This window comes from Tachysurus fulvidraco, chromosome 18 (assembly GCF_022655615.1).
Source record: "Tachysurus fulvidraco isolate hzauxx_2018 chromosome 18, HZAU_PFXX_2.0, whole genome shotgun sequence".
NCBI classification, from domain to species: Eukaryota; Metazoa; Chordata; class Actinopteri; order Siluriformes; family Bagridae; genus Tachysurus; species Tachysurus fulvidraco.
Genome location: NC_062535.1, coordinates 1,062,016 through 1,064,515, shown reverse-complemented (window position 1 = coordinate 1,064,515; position 2,500 = coordinate 1,062,016). Strand labels below are relative to the sequence as shown.

Below are 2,500 nucleotides of genomic sequence, written 5' to 3'. Positions count from 1 at the left end.
GTTTTATATTACAGACGTATCTCAGTCTACCTCAGGTCTGTGTTTTATATTACAGACGTATCTCAGTCTACCTCAGGTCTGTGTTTTATATTACAGACGTATCTCAGTCTACCTCAGGTCTGTGTTTTATATTACAGACGTATCTCAGTCTACCTCAGGTCTGTGTTTTATATTACAGACGTATCTCAGTCTACCTCAGGTTTATTTCTCTTTACTAAACACTGCACATATTTTACACACTTTAGTCACCAGAAGGTGAACAGCTAATGAACTTCCTCACACTAAACCTGCACTAAATTCTCAGCTTTCTCTGTTTATATTTATATTTTATAACACGTTGCACTATTTTATTACACTTTATTAAACATTTCTTACATTTTATTTCACCTTAAATGTTAAGAGATAATAGTTAAGTGTTCATTGTGACTTTAGACTCATGTTTACATTATAATTATTGGAGGTTTCCTGGTTGGTGACGTTTCTGTCTTAATAACTGAGGGGATTCTGATCAGAGGAAGGTGAAGTTTACAATAAAAAAGTTTAAATCTAATAGATTTTTCTCCTGGTCCTTATTTTAAATGGGTCATAAAGATCAATAATTATCGATATCGACCGATATGACGCACTGATATCGTGATACAGTTTTCAGCCGTATCGCACAGCCCTAACAAACAGCTAATTTTATATCCATTGGTTTGGATTTCTGACAACAAATATAGCAATGTGTGATGCACCTTTCCAAGTCCACGTGTGCGCGCACATACACACACACACACACTAAAGTCTAAAGGCAGAACACATAACACGCAGAATACAAATCCTCTGATGGTGTGATGTTCTTGCACGACTCGTAACCTGAAAGGAGGAACGAGTATTTTTACAAAATGTCTGTATTTGATGAGTGGTAATAAAACAGAAGATAACGTAGCAGTTAACTGTTTAATGAAGCACAGGAAAAAGCCTGTGACTAAATGTTCTAGAAAAAGAAGAACCACACTCATTTTTTCATGGAGCTACTGCTTAAGATCCCAAAGGGAGTGATGTTTTGAGGAGCAGTGCAGTGCTGATCGTTGTCTCCTCTCCAACCTGGGAAATGAACAGAGTGACTGACAGGCCACAGACAGGCGCAGGTTCTCACCGTGGTGCTGGTTTCGTTTGTACACAAACAGATAATACGTTTGGACGAACTGTGTTTCAATTTGTCTGTAAAGAATTCACCAGTTTGTTGTTTTTAAATAAATCGTTTGTCTTTCTGTACAGAAAGTGTAGAAGTGCACCAGCGCAGCTACGAGCTAGGCATTCAGATCGGCCACCAGAGGCGCAACAAAGACGTGCTCGCTTGGGTGAAGAAAAGGAGGCGGACCATCAGGCGAGAGGACCTCATTAGCTTCTTGTGTGGCAAAGCTCCACCCCCACGGAGTTCCCGGGCTCCGCCCAGAATCGCCATGGCACCGTCCTCAGAGACGAGCTCGTCCGTCGAAACGGACCTGCAGCCTTTTAGGGAGGCCATCGCGCTGCACGGTAGGATTTAGACTTAAACATGTTCTTACTGTGCTGGCAGACACTGATATAACGGTGTGTGTGTGTGTGTGTGTTCCAGGCCTGAGTGGTGCCATGGCGAGTATAAGTATGCGGTCTGGAGCACCAGGATCGCCCACACACCTGAGCGCTGGCTCCACCCCCGGGCGCCGTAGGAACGGTCTCCACGACGTCGACTTGAACACCTTCATTGCCGAGGAGATGGCGCTCCACCTGGACAACGGCACCCGCAAACGGAGCTCTGCCCAGTGCAGTGACGTCATCACAGACTCGCCCACCCACAAACGCAATAGGATGATTTGAGCTGCGTGAACGCCGTCGACACACAAAAAAGGAAACGGAAAGCCACTTGTCAGTCATCCTCCCATCTCTACTCCGTGCGGGAAAACCTTGTGGCGTCCCGATGCTTTCCTCCAATCGAGCGAAAAGAAGCGAGTCGGGAGGCGGAGCTCAGTGCAAAGTGCCCTTCCATACGATTACGTCTACATACACTCACACACCTTTAATTCACTTTCTGTTTGTGTCGAATGTCCGAGCCTGTACGATGAAACTTGTACTGAATGTGTGTGTGTGTGTGTGTGTGTGTGAGGGAGTGAGTGAGTGGTGGTGTGAATGCGAAGGTGTGATTTTGGTCGTGTGTGTGATGTCTCCTCCAAACAGCGCCTGTCACTGCCCCAGCTCAGCTACCACACTGCGGCTTAAAGACAAACAAGTGTTTTGTTTATTTTTTAATTATTATTTTAATTTTAAAATATGTACAATGTTATTTGTATTATTTTGTTTCTTGCCTTCTTGTTGTTTTTCTGTTTGCTGCTCCAGAAGCAGGCACAAGTGCTCCAAACGCAGTACTTACTCTGAGCATGAACCCAATCACTCTTATTTTACCCTTTGGTTTTTTTCTTCCTTTTTCTTTGACTGTGAAGCTCTCTTCCTTCTCAAGAGTTCATTCTGTAATCTTCCA

At 43.8% G+C, this 2,500-nt stretch overlaps 1 protein-coding gene across 2 annotated transcripts in view; it reads left to right on the top strand.

Annotated features, from left to right (window-relative positions):
- Positions 1-2,500, top strand: part of zgc:77849 (telomere attrition and p53 response 1 protein) — a 10,075-nt gene that overhangs the window by 7,356 nt on the left and 219 nt on the right. For both annotated transcript variants that reach the window (XM_027142981.2, XM_047802884.1), the window contains exons 3-4: positions 1,261-1,521; positions 1,601-2,500. The exon at positions 1,601-2,500 is cut by the window's right edge and continues 219 nt beyond it. In XM_027142981.2, coding sequence (XP_026998782.1) covers positions 1,261-1,521; positions 1,601-1,842 — 503 coding nt within the window. In that variant the 3' untranslated portion in view covers positions 1,843-2,500. The remainder of the gene's footprint in view (positions 1-1,260; positions 1,522-1,600) is intronic.